General features: G+C 47.5%; 1 protein-coding gene across 4 annotated transcripts in view; it reads right to left on the reverse strand.

Annotated features, from left to right (window-relative positions):
• Positions 1 to 1292: 1292 nt before the first annotated feature.
• The window catches only part of Cab39l (calcium binding protein 39 like), a 115969-nt gene continuing 100182 nt past the window's right edge, over positions 1293 to 17079 (reverse strand). For 3 of the 4 annotated variants that reach the window (XM_013349237.2, XM_005355413.3, XM_005355412.3), the window contains one exon: positions 9365 to 11290. In XM_013349237.2, the coding sequence (XP_013204691.1) occupies positions 11111 to 11290 (180 nt within the window). In that variant the 3' untranslated portion in view covers positions 9365 to 11110. Of the gene's footprint in view, positions 1933 to 9364; positions 11291 to 17079 lie in introns of those variants that run through there. The other variant, XM_026783239.1, reaches the window with a different exon arrangement.

A 17079-nucleotide genomic window follows, 5' to 3' on the forward strand; every position in this document is an offset into this window, starting at 1 on the left:
CTGGGAGCATGGGCTGGGAGCACAGGCTGGGAGCACGGGCTGGGAGCACAGGCTGGGAGCACGGGCTGGGAGCACAGGCTGGCTTCCTTGGCATCCTCATCTTCACTCATCACAAACCAATAGCTTGGAAAATACTTCCCACTCTGAATAGCCAAGCAGCTTTTACCCACTGGCCATCTTATCTTCTCACTTGCCTCTGGAAGCTCCTGCCCCCAGGTTCTTGGCTCCCTCAGCCCTGGTCCAGGGCTGACTCTGTCCCTGCCTTCTCTGCCCAGGTCCCTCTCACACCTGCTCTGTCTCTTGCTTGGTGTCCCTCTCTTAGGAACCCTCATCTCCCGTACCCAGAGGTTCAGTTCCCAGTTCCTACAGAGTAGGGCTTCCTGCAGACCAAGCAAGTGCTTGGCCTAAGCGTACCATGAGGCTACATTCCCTGCTTAGGGATTTTGTTTGAGAACTCAGGATGTGACAGTGTATTGACCTGTGGTCACAGTTAGCCCCGCCTTGCAGCTGGCTAAGCTCCTTGTCAATTTGGCTATATGTGCTACCCGAGTGGGCCTCTCAGACTGCTGACACGCAGGCATTTGTTCAGTTAGCCAAGTCACACAGATCCTGTTAACTCTAGTCCCGCAGGACTCCGGTAAAGCGCATGGTTTGTTTTAGCCAACAGAGGGCAGCATATACCAGAAGTTGAAGGGGAGGCCCCTTGGAAGAGAGGTAATACAAGCTCAAGTTAGCATGTATTACAATGTATTACATTCTGGAATGGAGGAGAAGAAAGGCAAGAAGGGACAGTTCTGCCCAAACCCCCCCCCCCTGCTGAGAGCCTATGAACTATTGACAGGCAGGAGCATCGAGAGCTCGGAGGTCATAGGTCACTCAGGAGCCATGAAGTAGGAGCCTGTGTAGATTCTGAATGCAAAGGAGATGAAGACAAGCGAGGTGGAACGCTAGGTGTATGTCACTGAGATGTGGGGTTGGTGTGGCCCTCACGGCGATCGATCATTGCTGCCTAAGTTCCAGCATTTCGACTTTGCGGATCACAATTCTCCAGCAGCCCTTTCCATTCATCTTTAATGATTCCCACTGTGTGTTGTGGGAGTTCCCTTAGGCCTCCTCCTTTGGGAAATTTTGTGTGTGCTCTGAAGGATGAAAATGTATAAAACAGCAGCCTCTTTAAAAAAAAAAAAAAAACAAAATAAGTTTTTGGAAAAAAAAATCCTCACCACTGCGGAACCATAGGTGTGAAGGCTCTTGCACACAGAAATCCTATAGTGTCCTCCTGATTACACCAAGAACAGGAACATTAGGGGTTTACTAGACACACCTGAGCCTGAGGATGAATTGCCTACAGTTCAGATCCAGTGCCTGAAGCCATGAAGGGCAAAAGTTCAGTAAGTATAGAGAGGTCAAATGACGTGGTCTAACAGGAAAAGAGGAAGACATCAGAACCTTCCCTGTGGGAAGTGAATGAGGGCAACAGGCCCATATTCAAGATTAGGACACAAAGGGATGTGGTTAGGGGACAGCTCAGCACAAACATTGCATCATGCCCCCTGAAGAGTGAAAGTGGCTTAAATTATAGAGTGGTGTCTGGTCCCCAGAGGAAGCCTTTTCTCCAAGGTCAGGCATTTGGATAAGGGCCCCCTTTCCCCTCAGGGGCTTGAGGAAAGTTCCTGCTTGCTAAAAGCAGTCATTTTCCTTATCTCTGGCAGGAGGAACTTGTGGCCCTTCAGTTGGTGGGGTTATTGACCCTTTGAAGACAATGGGTATTTAGATGCTTGCTGAACTTGCCTTTGTCTCAGGAAAAATGCTGTGCTGAGGCTGTTCTCGGCCTGGAGTCCTTGAGGTGGGTAAGCTCCGGAAGGGAAGGGTTTCAATGTGGGTTGCAGAGCACTTAGCGAAGAGCAGAAGCTGATGAGGTCATATGGATGCCTGTTACAACGGAAACAGCCAGGGATTGGAAACATGGATCAGTATATATGACATGGGGACAAAGTGGCAGTCCAGGGAACAGGAAATTTCAGGTCCCAGGCTTGTAGAGTTATGTGGAACTTCTAGGAAGTGACTGGACCATGAGGCTGCTGATTTCATCAATGGGTTCATCAGTGGTAGAAACCACAGGAGGCAGGGCCAGAGGTAGGACCTATTGAAGGAAGTAGGGCACTGAGACATGCCTTGGAAGGATTGATGGTCCCAGCCTCTTCATGCCCCCCTCTGTTTCCTGCTGCCATGAGAGAAGCATTTTTCCTTGTGTGTCCTTCCAATCATGCTTCTTTCTCACCACACACCTAAAAGCATAGGACCAGACATGGCCAAACCAACTCGTTCCCTCCTTTCTCTTGTTTTCCTCAGGGGTTTGTCACAGTGAGGGAGATCTGACTACACAGAGGTCCACGGGGGAATGGGCCCCCTGGTTTAAATTAAGGGCAGTCTGAGAGTCAGGAGGAGAGAGCTATAGAAGTGTGGGTCTGGAACACAACTTGTGCAGGAAGGCCTTCTAGAGAGGAGCCAAGGAGGAGCATCAGGCTCACCTAGAGAGCGGAGAAACAAGGGACTAATTGAGAACGGAGTTCTTACCCTAGGGCTGCTAGGATGCCATGAAGGACCTCATACAGTCTGGGATTGCTCACAAGGAGAGACTGGTGGGTGGGCACAAACACTTTTCTTATCCTGATATTCACATGGACCTAAAGGGATACCAGAATTGGCTGGGGCTGTCTGGCACAGTGCATGGAACAATATGTAGCATGAAGATACACATTATTAAATAACACAGAAAATACAGATAACACAGAGATAAACTGGGTCACAAGACAATGGCTGCGGCTCAGTAGCAGATCACTTGTCTAGCCTGTGTTTGGCCCCAGCTCTGTGGACAATAAGCATTTCAAGTCTGTGTTAACATTTTAAACAGCTTTATTACTATTTCACACACCTGTTTAAACTAAAAATTCAATGTTTTTTGAGTGTTAATTTCCAGATATGTGTGCTCGATTGGAACCTCCAGCTTGCCCTTGCGTGATCCGGAAATCCCCATTCCTGTCTCTCTCTTCAAACTCCACCAGCTCCCAGAGCCACCAAACAAAGAGAAGGCACCAGTTCTGCATTCTTGGTGGCTACTGCAGCTTCCTCCCCTGTGGCTAAGCGTCCAAGTTCCCACCCAAAGTGATCAGCTTTGGACCACACTTGAGCACAAACCCATCACCATCCCTCACCAACAACCTATACAGTCTCCCTGCTTCAGTTCGAGGGGTGTGCCTTCTCTGGCTTCCATCTCTGGGACCGGAGCACTTGCTGAGAGTTGTTTTGCTCAAACATACCTGTTGTTACACTTTTTCAATTCGGCTTGATCTGGCTTACTGTGTGGAGAAACCTATTATGGGGGACAGAAAACCTACTAATGTTCAAGCACTATGATATTTAGTTAAAAGATTTCTGTCCCTCAGAAACTCCAACCTTTGGCTGTCTCCTCACACATCTGTCTCATACTCCGCCCCAAGCCTCAGGCCATCAGGAAGCTTTCTGTCTCTAGACTCCTGTGTTGGACTTTCTATGTGAACAGATCATTTAATGTTAGCCTCTGTGACTTCAATGGTTCTCCCAAAAGTTGCAAAAGGAGAACGTTTGTTTGTTTTGTCCCAGTCAGGTTTGTTTTTATTCTATCCTCTCTTTTAATTTAGATGTCTGGAGGACCTGGGAGAGGGGAATCACACTCCGAACCTATAACAATCTACAAGACATAATGCTCAGGACATGGGCTCTGCTTTCATGCACGGCCACGGTGCTGCTGTCTGGCTTCCGCGATCATGTGTTGATGTAGTGAGAGGGTCCTTCCAGATGCTGGTGCCTTGGCACTGAACATCCCAGCCTCTGGAACGGTGAGCGGAAGCATTTCTGCTCCTTTCACAGGACTGGAGCTCATACACTTTGTTACAGCAGTAGAAAATGGGCAGATAATGAGCTTTGGTGTCTGGCTTTTTTTCACTTAGCACAGTGTTCTCGAGAATCTCACACAGTGTGTTGTGGATCAGAGCGTCCTTTACTTCTGTGACTGATAGTGTCACTGTGTGGCTACAGCAGATTCTGTCCATTTTCCAGCCTTCAGCGCTCATCAGAATGCCTCTATACACAATTCCTTGTGTGAGTTCCTGTGTGGGCATGTTTTCACTTCTCTTGAGTGTACAGCTGGGAGGGAAATTGCTGAGCCATTGGTCAGCATGATCAGCACTGTGCTTCACTGTATGGGGAACTGCAAGACTGATTTCCACGATTTCATATCCTCACCCAGAGCATGAGTCTCAATTTCTCTGCATCTGTATGTTAACTAACCATTTGATTCTAGCCATTCTAGTGAGTATGAAGCAGTGTCTCTGGTATCTTAGCTTGCTTCTTTATTTGTGTGTTCTTTAAGGTTAGCCTGGAACTCACTATGTAGTCAAGGCTGGCCTCAAACCACAAATCAGACTTTTTTATCCTCTTTATCTTGGCTTGTTTGTCTATTGATCATGATGGTTCTGATCTGTGTTTAGCTTCCTGAGCTAGGATCCTGGAGGAAGTGAAGGAAGTGGCACTGTTGGTATCTCTCTACTTCTCCTCTCTGGAAGCTGCATGTCTTCCCACCATTGCTATGGTAAAAGTAAAATGGCGCTGTTTCCCAAGTGGCCCACTGTCCCCCAAGTGGCCTGTGGGCCATGAGGGGCAGCGGATCTCACAGCAGGTGAGAGACCTCGGCGGGGCAGCCAGTACCATGAGGAGCTACAGCCACAGGTGAGAGACAGATAGGCACACCATGAAGAGTGAGGTTGGATATTTATTTTGTGGGTTATGGAGGGAAAAGGGAAAAGGGGGAAGGGAAGAAGGAAGAAGAGAGAGAGAGAAACAGATGGAAGGGGAAGGAGAGGAGCCATGGTACCAGCTACCTCTTTGGGAGAGAGCCAGAAAGGAAAGGGGTTTGGGCTGCAAGCAGAAAGGAAGATCTGCCTGCCTCAGTGGTGGATGGAGAGGGAGTGAGAGGGGCTTGTCTTTTAAAGGGACAGGACAGATCATTACAACCATGATTGACTATAACCTGTAGTAAGAATTTAATTGTTCTCAATAATAAAAATCCAGAGTCAGATATAGGGGTTAATGCTGAAGATCAGAGAAGCAGAACAGTCAACCACTAGAGAGTTCTTACTTCTATCAATGCTCAGACCACAGGGGCAATCCTGTCTCTATGAATCCTCAGACTGCTGCTGTCTCTACAAAACCTCAGGCTGCATGCTCAGACTGAATCCTCAGACTGCAATGAGCTCCTGTCTCCTGCCGATTTATATTCCCCTCTCTGCCCAGCCATATCACTCCTGTCTCCACCTCCCCAGAGCTGGGACTAAAGGTGTGTGCCACCACTGCCTGGCTTCTAAGGCTAACTAGTGGCTTAACTCTGCACTCTGATCTTTAGGCAAGCTTTATTTGTTCAGATCACAAACAAAATATTGCTACAATACCCTTTAACTGTGACCTCTCCCTTCGCTGTCAAAAAGAAAATAAAACAAACCAAAACAACCCCCCCAACTCTTTTCTCTTTAAGTTGCTCTAGTAGAGCCTTTATTCCAACAATAGGAAAAGAAGGACAAAGTGCCAAATTGTTCCAACTCCATAGTGCCCTGTTCCTGGCCCTGACATTCTTTCTGTATGTGACAGTTTGCACAGGTCAATGTTCAGGGGTTAGCATGATCATCAGTAGCCATCAGAGCCTCATCAGGAGAGGAGCTAAACAGACACTGGGTGGAGGTCTGTCTCCTTTTCAATGATGTGCCACTATTTTGGCCTTGGGAGGTCAATAACACCCTGCTCAACATGTGACACATCTTGTCTAGGACATATATTTAGGGTTGTGGAAAAGGGCCCTAATGATGGAGCTTGAGTCTCTGGATTCAGCCATACCTGAAACTGGATCCTAGGAAGTCCCAGGTACGTGCGTGCACGTGTGTGTGTTTGTGTGTGTGTGTATATATACATACACACACACACACACACACACACACACACACACACACATATATATATATATATATTTCCCCTTAAGCTAATTTGAAATGTGTTTCTATCTCCTGCAACTTACAAAGGTCCTGTCCTATTCGGGTCCCTTTAGCCACTATGATTTGGTGCTCCTGAGCTGAATGAAAGATTGCTTTATGATGAGTCAGAGTGTAAACCCTTCATAGGTTGCAAAGGACTTAGAAGGGGGCAGGGAATCTCTGGCTGGCAAAGACAATACAGTGAAACAAGGAGCTGTTAGGGGGTGAGCCCTCGGGCCGGCAGGGCAGTAGAGGGTGGTGGCGAACTAGTAACTGAAGATGCACTCTGAGAAGTTCAGTAATGAGCATGAGCCAGGCTGAAGGGAGAGCCTAGTGGTCCACACAGGTAAGGTAGTGGACTGTGGGAGACATCTCTCTCTGCCTAAGCAAGCTGAGGTGTTAAGCGAAAGCAGCTGCCTGTAGATTCAGTCTCTGCAAGGACAGATGGAAACCAGGTCTCAGCTAAAGCAGTGCTTCACAACCTGTGGGCTGTATATCAGGTATCCCGCATAGCAGATATTTATATAATGATTCATAATAGTAACAAACTTACAGTTAGGAAGTAGCAGCAAAATAAGGAACCGTATCAAAGGGTCACAGCATTAGGAAGATTGAGAACCATGGAGCTGATGGATCTGGTTGAAGACTCAGAGCCACGGAGAACATGCAAGGAACTCGGAGAGGCAGAGGCAATGCCTACTACTCGTGAACGCCAGTCTCTTTCTGTCTCTAAGGCAGCCCTTCTTTCTTCCACGTGGGCACTTTCTTCTAAACTAGATTTTGAACAATCTGAGCAGGAGGTGCCCAGCACCAGCGCAAAGGGTTAGAGCAGATTGCCTTTGAGTATGGATGTGCAGACAGGACCCCAGAGCCAACCAGAGCCCTCAGGGCAAAAGGTGACCTCTCTCTATGCTCAAGTAAGAGTGACACCAACTGCCCTCTTACCCACCCAGTTCAGGACAGAGCAGCAAATGTACCTGAGTGCCAAAAATGTCCCCTCCCTCTCCGAGTTGGAGAGATGCACCTGGGAAGGGACAAGTGGAGACACTCACAGTTGGAAACAGGCTTCTTGGGGCTCTGGTTCTCTTGCAGCCTTTGCTCCCAGATGAGTCACTGTTTAGAGGGCAAAGTTAGCCTCACTGCAACCCTTGACACCGCTCCAAGCTTAACCCCCAAGGAGGTCTCATTTTATGGCAAACTGGCACACTAGCCTTAGGAGGTTGGTACCCCCCCCGAAGGTCCTGGTAGGAAAGGGACAGCATCTGGCCAGTGGGCTGTGGTCAGAGTGGGAGAGGTTCCCATATGGAGGCTCAGGGTGCTGTTCACTTCCTTTGCCCTGGCTTTTTCATCGTGTATACCCTCTGGCTGCTAGCCACGCGCTCCACCTGGGTTCAGACGGGCACAACACACTGACAGCTGGGTAAAGTTGCTCTGCCCTAGTCAAGGTGAAGGTCACAGCTGGAGCTGCCAGATGCAGGCCGGCCAGCTGTGGGTGTGCCCTTATTTTTCCTCCCACACCCAAGGCAATACAGAGGCTCATTCATCCAGGCAGGGCAGGGCACGGCCATGTGAATGTCATACTCTGTGCCTGCAGAGACGGCAGAGGCTTTTTCCCCTCAGAGAGACAACAGTTTGCAGTTAGAGCTTTGCCCTTCCTCTGAATCCTGGGTCAAGAGGGCAGGCTGGGCACACAGAGAATCCCTAGTCTGTGGTCAACTACTTGGACATGATGGCACTTGGGTTTTTTGTTTGTTTTTCTTTTTGCTGGTTTTGTTTGTTTGATAGGGTCTCATGTATCCCAGGCTGGTCTTGAACTTGCTATGTGTTGAGGACGATGACTTTGATTCTTCTGCTTCTATCTCCTGAGTGACAGCACGCCTGGTTTACGCAGTGATTGAACTCATGATTTCAGGCTTGCTAGGTAAACATAACTAACAACTCAGTTACACTTCCTGCCTTGACATTCCCTTTGGAGACAGGTCTGAGGATGCTGCCCAGGCTGGTCTGAAGTTCATGAGCTCAAATGAAGGAAGGAAGGGCCTGCTTGGGAGGGAGGCTGAAGCAGGGCCTAGTGGAGACAGCCTGTCTTCCAAGATTCAGACTTTTGGGTCAGAGGTGGCCCTGATCCTGTGGCCTTGATCCTGCTGCTCTTTCTGAGGCTACGTGTTCCCTGCCAGGGCAGGTGCGGCTAAGTCTGCATAGTCCAGCACAGGTAGGCTTAGCTTTGCTATCTTTAATCATGGCAGACACACACAGACATTCTCCATACTTCAAAACTAAATCATACTCCTGTACACGTCCTTCAGCCTGTCCAGTCGCCCCAGGCAAACCAAGTCTAGCCTTCCAAGGTCTTTATCCAAAAACCTTCCAGAAGGAGTCCCAGTGAGGAGGTGTGGCTATTCATACCACACATGCAGGTAAGCAGAAAAAGAACCAAAACACATAAAATGCTAACTGTCTCTGATACCATAGTCGTCTGCATACTGAAACAGTTCACGGTGGAGTATTAGGGAAGAGGAAGGAGAGCAGCGGGCTGGGGAGGGGATGGAAGGTAAGGGTCACAAATACACTCAAAGTGTATGATACACGCATGAAGATGTTGTAATTAAGCCCATAATTTGACAGTGAATACACACCAAAGACAACAATTGTGGTGGTTTTGAATTCCGTTCCCTTCACATCCTAACCACTCCTGGGACTTGTGGACAATTCAGGTGCCACCGTGGCTACGGCAGCCAGCACGGGTAGTGATGGAGACTTTGAGATGCTCACACAGCACTCCCCAGAGGCACCGCAGGATGAGGAACGGCTGAGGCTTGGAGTCAAGAACATTTACGAGGGGCGTGTGCTGCTTCTCAGCCTTTTCTCCAAGAACAGTCCTAACTTTGGGCAGATGCCTGGCTTTAGCTGAGAGCCTCATCCAAGAACATTGTGATCTCAATCCCCACTGGCTGCATTCCAGGACCCTGACACTGAGAACCTCCCAGGTCTCAGTAGGGGAACACCACACAGCTCCAATGCCACGACCTTTCTCAGGTCACTCTGCACGCCTGTGTGGTGTGTCCCACCCTAGGTCTGGAACATTCTTCTTATGACTTCCACATCTGTTGATGGGAATGGCTACTAACTGAGGAGGCAGCAACAGTGGCTAATGCTTGGTCACGGGATGCAGACAGGGTCTCTGTTGTGTTCAGTGTGGCCCTGGGGTACACTCCTGGCCTGGGCCCTTTCCTGTTTGGAGACAGGACAAGAATCCAACCGCACCCGCACGAGTAAAGAGAGAGAAACAAGACCAACAGAGTGTGTGGTACTTTTTATTTAGTCTTTAAGTTGTGCTTCTTATTAAATGTGACCTTTGCCAAGCTCCAGTCTCACAGTGTGTGCGGTGACCTTTGTGTGCGCACAGCGTGAGTGAGCTCCAGTGCCATTTCAATTCAAACCCACACCCCGGCCACCTCACTGACTGTAGAGCATCTCAGGCTCTACAGTTCCCACTGGGCAGGCACACAGCCTCCATAAAGGGATGCTGGGAGAGAGCCAGTTCAAACGCAGAGAAAAGACATGTTCTTAACTGAAATAAAATTAATACATGGCCTTGTCTGTGTTCCATGATGCTACAGAAACACATTTTTAAAAGTTTTTTTTAAAATCTCTTTTAATCAAATAAGCAAATCCAGAAAAGTCAAAATCTAAGGGCCTCCATACTATCAGGGAATATTATAAAAATAATCTGACTTCTGTGACTGGAAAATGCAGGTTACAGGGGCTGCACGGAAGCAATACACCTGAACCGTGGACAGAAGGCAAAGGGCCCTGCTAGGGAGTTCTCTGCATGGAAAACCCACTAGAGGCATTTACAATGGAGAACACATTCCCTTCCTGTCTCTGGGTGGAGACATATGTGGCCAAAGACAAGAAAGACGGCAGTTAAGGGTCATGGGGACCTAGGCAATGGAGAGCAGACAAGCAATCGCAGCGTTAGCGTCTGGGAAATACCACTTTCAAATTCCATTTCAGAGGTTTGAGGTCTGAAAGCCAATCATGGACTTAAATGAATTTTTCTTTCTATGCCTGTGGGGCACAGAGGAGCGCCTCAGTTCCTCTAGCACACAAGAGGGTGTCTGGGAGCAACACTTTCAGGCTTTTTAGCTTCTCACGGAAGACGCCGGTGGGCAATTATGGAGTGCAGTTTATTACAGAACAAACTGGACGAGAGAGAACCTTCGGTCATTTGAGAATTTTTATGCATGAATCACTTCCCCCTCTACTGATGAAAGCCTACCACAGCCCTCTGGCCCCATAGTTTGCATCCACTATGACCCCCACCTCTCCAGTCACCACAATGCATTCTTCCCATGACAACAGATGCTCGTGAAATACCCCCACACTCACCAACCCTCCAGAGGGGTGCACAGAGCAGTGCTCTACAGCCACCTGTCTGTATCTCTCTTCTGAAAGTCACACCCATGGATGCTCTCTGTCCCCGTGGCCCTCGCTGACCTCACGTGGTCCTCAGCTGCTCCCAGGCTAGCCATCTACAGTGGGAATGGGCATGAGCCCTGGATCAGGCTTGGGACACAATGAGGGACAGTGAGCGGAAACTGAGCACTGTTCCTCTGCAGCTAGGAGGGAGCAGACAGAGGTCAAAGTGTACACACATACAGCCTCGTCTCCCGTCTCTTTGGTGTCTGAAAAATCCTGTCTAAATGAATACACATAGACACGGTTCCCTCCCCGTTCTGTCCCAAGAGATACTTGTGGTCCTTCTACTTGGTGGCCTGGGTGATCCAGGGTCCAACTCTGGAATTACACTTGCTTTGATCAATTTTAATATAATGGCTGATTCCATATAAGCAATCAGAGATTTGATTAAAATGAATATATTATTCTAGATTGATTTTTTTCCATTCAAATGTTTATATTCCATCTACCCTGAACAATCAGCTGAGGAAACAGGCACTTCCAAAGCCTCCCCAAGAGTAGAAACTGTTGAAACAGCATTGTACACACTGGGCAAGGGAGACAAACAGCCATCAGGGCAGGGGCCACCTTCACGGGGCTGCTTTCTTCAAGTCTCGAATCTGTTTAATCAGGTAGTTCTTCTCGTCAGCAAACTGCTCATCATCTGTCCTTTCTTTCTGGAAGCTGCTCAGAAATTCAATGAGTTTGGGCTGATTTTTTAACAGAATCTCCACAATAGGCTGTGTTTTGTGAGGGCTGGCCACGAACACCTAAAACAGAGGGAAACATTTCAGCAATGTCTTTCTGGAATGATTTACATGCCAGCGACAGGAATATGATTCAATAATGCTTGTCGCTGGTTTCCTCCATCACCAGTCTTGGGGCATCTGCTTTCTCGACAGGAGGGAGCAGCGCAGCTCCCCCGAGAAGGCCATGGTCTCCCTGGTCATGATGGAACAGTCTCTAGCATTGCTACCCACAATGCCTCAATCCCTAGAAGGCCAGGGGTTCACACAGGCCAGGAAGAGGCTCCTGAGACTTCTACCCAGTAGGTCCAAAACCATAAGGTGACAAGGCTTTGGCCTCCTGGTTACACAGTATCTTAGGTTCTTCCTAGCCAACAGAACAAAGAAAGCACAAAGGTGATTAGTAAACACCTTAAGACAGGTGAAAATGAAAATATGAGAAACAGCACTCAGGCAGGCAAATCGTGGCTGTAAATGCCACATTCTGAAGACAGCTAACTTCACACTTTAAGAAACTAGGAAAAGCAGTGAATCGAAGCAATAAACAGAGGAGCAAGACAGAGGAGAGAAATGACTAAGCCAGAAACTGGCTCTTGAGATGAAGCACCTTGACAGGCCTTTGCCTAGACTGTTAGGAGCCGGATTCTGAAAGGTTAAACTTAAGAGTGGAACACTGCTAGCAACTTGACTGAGACCAAAGCTGACCAGCAGTGGTCCAGTCCAGATAACGCCTAGTTCCTGGTCTCCGTGGAGGCGGCAGAGAACGTGAGGCCAGCACCCCTGTCCCCTCCTCACCCAGTCCCTTACTCCAGCCACAGGAAGATACTGCCTACATTTAGGGTGGGGCTTTCCACCTCAGACAAACTGATCTAGGTAGTTCCTCACAGACGTGCCCAGAGTCTTGTCTCTTCTGTTATTTAGGTCCTGTCAAGTGGACAAGCAATATTAACCACCACAGATAGCTGAGAAAGATATTTAAATTCCTCAAGAAATAGAAAATTTCAGCAAACTTATTATAAGAGATCAAGTCAGTAACCGAAACCCACAACAAAGAAAAAGCCCAGGCCTGCTGACTTTCACTGTTAAAATTTCTATCGAACATTCAAAGAAGAAAATGAATGCAGTGCTTCTCAAATTCTTCAAAAGAGGAGGAACATTCCTAGCCCACCCTATGAGGACAGCAATGTCTCGACATAAAGCCGGACAAAACAAGGAAGAGAGCTCTCAAAGGCCAATATCCCTCATGAATGAAAAGGCAATTAACAGAGTCACACAGAGCAACCAAGTGGAACTTAGTTCCTCGTAAGACATTGAAACACCAGTTGTACTGTGTTCCCCATCCAGATTCATTTACAGCCCAACCCTCAGCACTGACGGTGTCATTTTCTATGGCAACATGAACGTTACAGATTCATCAGGCTCAGATGGCGTCATACTGGGTTAAGGGACCCCAACGTCACGACTGGTAACAAGGAATTTCGGATACAGAGGTGCATGGGCGCAGAGAGGAATGGAGTGGTGTGCCCACGACGGAAGACTGCTGGCAAGCACCAGCAGCGAGGAGAGAGGACGGAAGGGTTCTCCTCGGAGCCTTCGGAAAGACACCTCAGCCTTGGACTTCTGGTCTGCAGAAGTGGGAGCGAATACATTCTGCTCTTTAGTACTTGTCATGCCCTAGGAAGCTGATGTCACAGCGAGTGAATGCAGGAAAACCACATGGTCATCTCAATTTGTCCAGAATTGGACAAAGTTCAATACTTTTCAGATAAAAAATATTACAGAATGAAGCTGGGTCCTTACCTCACACCCTAAACAAAAATTCTTCAAAATGAACCAAAGGACTAAATATAAGCACTACTGGGACATTTGGAGAAAACCACAGAGGACACAGTCGTGACCTTGCCCATCAGATGGGCGGCACTGAAGTTAACTCTTTGGTATAAAGGACCCTGTTAGGAGGGAGGGAGAAAGTATCTGCAAGTCATAGATCTTATGGATCTTACATCTGAACTATCTAGCTCAACAAGGCATAATCTATCCACGGAGCAAAGGACTTGAGTAGAGCTTTCTCCAAAGAGAAATAAAAGTGACCAGTAATCCACAAGAAAAGAGATAGGGCAATGCAGGCCACACTGCCGTGGGGTGTACAGGCATTGAAATATAAAACAGAAAACGTGTGCCGAGCACAGTAGACCCTGCAAACTGGAATACACATGGTATAGCTGCCATGGAAAAGCCTGGCATCTACCCGGTCAGCTAAGCAGCGAGTGACCGTATGACCAAAGCATGCTGTCAACCCTGGCAAGAGGAATGTCCAAATAACACCCATGTTCAGTGCTGACCGCAAGAGCAGTCACCAGCCCAAGTGTTAACAGCCCGAGGACCCACCAACTGATGAATGATACCACGCCATGGGGTCTGCCATGGACATCACAGAACAATGTGTTGAACAAGACACAACATGGATTTGACTCCATGTATATAACTGTCAGAATAGGCGGATCCAGAATGAAGGGCAGCCTGGTGGCTTCCAAGTGTAGCGGAGAAAGGAATGGAGAGGCTCCCTAGTGCACAGGGCTTCCTTCTGGGGTGCTGGAACACCCTGACATAACCTGTGGGGGGTGTGTGTGACAATTCTAAACACAGCTCTGCCTTTTCTGCCTGCTGTTCACACAATACCTGTCACGATCTGGCCTTTTCTGGTTGACATTTGTTTATAGGAGAGCTGCTAAAGTTCTCACTACAAACAGCCTGGCTTTCTGTGGGAACTACAGAAATAACTCACAAAAGTTCTGCTTACAAAGGAGAGAGACCAGCGTACTGGACAAACCAGGCAGGCATGCTGGAGGAACTCTAGAGCCCACACCCTAGACCCAAACCTGCAGAAACAGTCAGGAGCTTGCAAACTTCAACACTGTCCCTTATATTTCTGTTGATGACTCCTGAGCCCTCTGTTCAGAAGGCAGTTGGTCACTAGACTCTCACACTGCCACTGTCTAAGGCTTTACTGGTGGGGTGGCAGGACCACCAGTTGACGTGTAGGAGACCTCAGGGTGGAAACTCACTGCTGACTGATGTATACTGAATAGCTGTTGTAGCTCCCATCCGCTAAACCACTGTAAACACATGAAAACTGCCTGTTATGTTTTGGATTGTTGTCTCATGGCCTGCATCCCTCAGTTTACATGACAGGTCTCAGAAATGTAATTTACAGAGTTTTCAAGCACAGAGGAAAAGGCAGTAGCCACATTCAAATATTTAATTCAGGAAACAAAATATTTTATTCTTCATTTTAGATTTGAATGCTTCTTATGAATATTAAACCTTGCATACATCTTCACTGATCTCATCCAATTTTTTTTTTCATCAGTAGGATTGGAGCTGATGAGGCACAGGAAGGCTTTGCCCAGCTTTGCTGTCCACTGGAACACTTTGTACATGTGACATGGAGTTCCACAGAAGTAAAAATAGTCATTCTTACACACACACACACACACACACACACACACACACACACAGAAGCACACACACACGCATGCACACACACACACATACCAGAAACTGGTGATCTTAGAGACGACTAGCTTGCTTCTGTTACAGAGTGACTGGCCAAGCTCTACAAGGGAGGTGCCCATGCCATGGATGACTAGGCTCCCTGAGCACCAAGGCAGGAAGCGAGGGTGGCAGAGGCCAGCAGGCTGGAAATTGACTCCCAGAGCGCTCACAACAGAGACACTGTTCTGTCACTGCTCTCTCGTGACGAGGAGAGAAACCAGGGAAATGACACGTGAAGTGAGTGGAGCAGCTACAGTGGCGGGGAATTGTAAAGCCCTGGGTTCCATCCCAGCACCACAATAAATAATACTAACTCAGTCCTCCAAACCCCTCCACTCAGACAGATTCACTACGAAGAAAGACTTACGCAGTCTTTCATCTTAAAGAAAACTGCGCTTGCATTTTTTTTTTTTTTTTACACACTGGTCTGTACTCTGTTCTATCATTCTGCATTTTTGCTGTTTTGTTCTGTTTTTGTGGTACCAGGGGTTGAAGGTAACACCTCATACATTACAGTCAAGCCTTCTGCCTTTGAGTCACACACATGCCAGCCCTGTTTTACTTTTTGGGACATTGGTCAGACTGCTCCTGAAACCATTCTAGAGCCCAGGCAGGTCTTGAACTCATGAGCTTCCTGGTCAGCTGGAGCAGTGACTATTATAAGCCATTACAGGCCTTCAACACAGAGTCTCTGTATACTCGGAGCTGGTCTCCACTTGAGCAAAGCCAGGGTGGACTCACTGGGAACTGGCTAGCTGACTTATATATGCAGTAGGCTCTCATCATTACAGGTCTGGGGTAGGGTAGGGTGGGGGAGAGGCTGCTTGCTGTGCTCTCTAGGTGAGGCTTAGAACACGGATACAGGCAATGGCTACTGCTGGTTGTCAGGTCAGCACTGTGCCACACACAGGCAGATCATGCCTTTGGTTTAAAGTGCGTGCGCTCACCCACAGACGAGAGCAAGGAGAGGGGAGGGCACAGTCACAACACTCCTCTTCTGTAAAACAGCTTCAAAAGCAAAGAGCAGGTCAAGCGGACAGGAGTGCCTCCGACCTTCCTTCTGAAGTTTTTTTCAGCTTTCTTCATATTGTCCTTGGATGTCTCTAGGAATTTACTTAGAGATAATGAATACATTAATTTGACTCATATAAATCAAGCCTTGCAAGTCTGTTGAATGGATATGAAGCTTTCTGATGACTTGCAAGCCATTTAGGTTTTAAAGTTTTTAGAACCAATCGTATCGACACATAATTCATATACCATGTAGTCTGTCCATTTAAAAAAATATATCCCAACAATTTCTGTATGGTCACAGAATTGTGTGTCAACACATTCAACTTTAAGATACTTTTGTCAACCCAAAGAAGCCCTACACCCACACAGCAGCAGTCACATCTACTGTGACCCCCCCCCCGCCACCTACCTCCTATCAACAGACAGTCTACATCAATGACAATGTAGCTCAGCACGGCGTTCTCACGACCTGTGCAGCAGTAGTTCCCCGCATGCTTATTGTCAAAACATTACTGAGTTTTGAGAAGGATTAAAGGATGCCATTCCTGCTTACATACATGTGGCAGTCACCCTCACACAGTCACTGCTGACTTCATTATTATCTATCTCCTTTCTTAAATTGTCACCAAACCACACAGCTGTTTCCCAAATACCCAAGGACACACTACAGCCCCACAGCTAGGAGATGAGGTTCAGTGGCAGGATGTATGCTAATAAACTTGTCCTTGAATCTCCCACACAAACGGCTTCCTCAGCCACAAAATGAGGGTCCTCCACCTGCCTAACTTTAGGAGCGTGAGAGGCATCTTCTGCCGGGGAAAGCACTGACCAACGCAGACGATGCAATGCTGGCAATGCCCTTGACTAGCAGGTATTCAGATACATCTTGGAGACTTCACACAACTGGAGAGATAATGTAGGAGATGATGTATCCATTCCAAAATTATATCAAAAGCAACCTAAAATTTTCTAGCGCTGAAGTCTACTCAGGTTGTAGGGTAACAGCTAAGCATGCATGAGGTCCTGGGCTCAATTTCCAGTACAGAGAAAAAATGGTTATTTTCTTATTCTGTGTTACAGGTACTAAATATGGGCTTCACTTTTTATTCTCCTAAAAATGTTTTGGGACGCTCTGAGTACTTTCACACACCAAGCAGAACCCTACTAAGCTGTACACTCTACTTTCACGTTAGGAATTTCTTTTTTATTGAAAAATTTATAAAATATATTCTGAATTTGTTTTT

The sequence above is a fragment of the Microtus ochrogaster genome, chromosome 17, assembly GCF_000317375.1.
Source record: "Microtus ochrogaster isolate Prairie Vole_2 chromosome 17, MicOch1.0, whole genome shotgun sequence".
Lineage (NCBI taxonomy): Eukaryota > Metazoa > Chordata > Mammalia > Rodentia > Cricetidae > Microtus > Microtus ochrogaster.